Raw genomic sequence first — 624 nt, 5'->3', positions numbered from 1 at the left:
CCCATTCCCACCGCCTCCTCTTATTGTCCGCCTCCTGCGCGCCCCAGGGCGCCTAGGACACCTACATACACCTGGTCGAACAGGGCAGGACACCCGCCTCCAGGACATCCTGCCAGGCCCCTTCCAGACGCCCTTCCAGACGCCCATGAAGGCCCTCCCTCGTCACCCCACCCAGATGGGTCAGGCAAGGGAGTTGTGAGCGGGTCGTGGGAGCCAGTCAGCTCAGCCCCACATCACCTTGTTACGCGCGAACAGGTTGTACTCGGGTTGCTCCACCACGGGCGGCATAAGGCCCCACCGGTCAGCGATGGCTTGAGCCTGAACGTCGCAACGGTGCGGTGCGGGGGACAACGTGTACACGCACACACACACACACACACACACACACACACACACACACACACACACACACACACACACACCGGGGCAGTGGCAGCGGCAATGACGGACTGAACTGACCAACTGAGTCCACCGGGGGGTGATCGCAGCAACAGCAGCAGCGGGTATTTATATAAGTCCACACAGACCACAACCCCCGGAACGGGTAACACACAACCCCTACAACACCTTCAAGAGTGCGATAAGAGACAAACGTACGTACATACGTACGTACATTCATCACAG

General features: G+C 59.9%; 1 protein-coding gene across 1 annotated transcript in view; it reads right to left on the bottom strand.

The window, feature by feature from the left end:
• VOLCADRAFT_90695 (uncharacterized protein) overlaps window positions 1–624 on the bottom strand; it is a gene marked incomplete at both ends in the record, with an annotated part of 7,788 nt that overhangs the window by 3,401 nt on the left and 3,763 nt on the right. Inside the window, one exon of the mRNA XM_002950210.1 lies at window positions 238–318. Within this exon, the coding sequence (XP_002950256.1) occupies window positions 238–318 (81 nt within the window). The remainder of the gene's footprint in view (window positions 1–237; window positions 319–624) is intronic.

Source organism: Volvox carteri (assembly GCF_000143455.1).
Source record: "Volvox carteri f. nagariensis unplaced genomic scaffold VOLCAscaffold_18, whole genome shotgun sequence".
NCBI classification, from domain to species: domain Eukaryota; kingdom Viridiplantae; phylum Chlorophyta; class Chlorophyceae; order Chlamydomonadales; family Volvocaceae; genus Volvox; species Volvox carteri.
This window is presented reverse-complemented; position numbering and strand designations above follow the sequence as displayed.